At 68.7% G+C, this 495-nt stretch overlaps 1 protein-coding gene across 1 annotated transcript in view; it reads right to left on the bottom strand.

The window, feature by feature from the left end:
- Positions 1–226: 226 nt before the first annotated feature.
- Positions 227–495, bottom strand: part of LOC104622449 (chromosome unknown open reading frame, human C17orf70) — a gene marked incomplete at both ends in the record, with an annotated part of 3,742 nt that continues 3,473 nt past the window's right edge. The window contains 1 exon segment of the mRNA XM_010289238.1: positions 227–389. Coding sequence (XP_010287540.1) covers positions 227–389 — 163 coding nt within the window.

The raw sequence follows: 495 nt of genomic DNA, 5'->3' as shown, positions 1-495 counted from the left end.
CCGTTTTAGCTGCCAAACTGAGCAGAGCCCGTTCCTGGGGCAGATGGGAGGCACCTCCTGGGGCTCCACAGCCCGAACACCCAGAGCCGAGGCTGGGGTCTGGGAAGGGCGTGGGGTCCGTGACAGCCCCCCATGCCGGGCTGGTCTGCCACACGGTGGTGCCAGAGAAACCCTCCCAGAGTGCCTGGCTGTGCCCCCAGGCTTTGGCCCCGGGGTTTTGGCTTGCTTAGGGTCCCCCCGTGGCACGGCCCCGTGGCAGTGGCCGAGCGTACCTGGATGCGCCGGATGACGGCGTGGTGCGTCCTGCACATGTGGGCCAGAGACGGGCTCTCCATCAGGATCTCCACAGCCTGTATGGGGCCCGCCGGGCTGAGGTCGTTCATGGCCACCTGAGACAGGGAGCACATCCTCGCTGCAACCATTGCCGGGCAGGGGAGGGGGTGAGGGCAGCCCCAGGGCCCCTCCCCAGGGGCACAGTGCTCCCCAGGAGGCTCT

Source organism: Phaethon lepturus, unplaced genomic scaffold (genome assembly GCF_000687285.1).
Source record: "Phaethon lepturus isolate BGI_N335 unplaced genomic scaffold, ASM68728v1 scaffold39256, whole genome shotgun sequence".
NCBI classification, from domain to species: domain Eukaryota; kingdom Metazoa; phylum Chordata; class Aves; order Phaethontiformes; family Phaethontidae; genus Phaethon; species Phaethon lepturus.
Note: the sequence above shows the minus strand (reverse complement) of the source record. Positions and strands in the feature narration are given on the sequence as shown.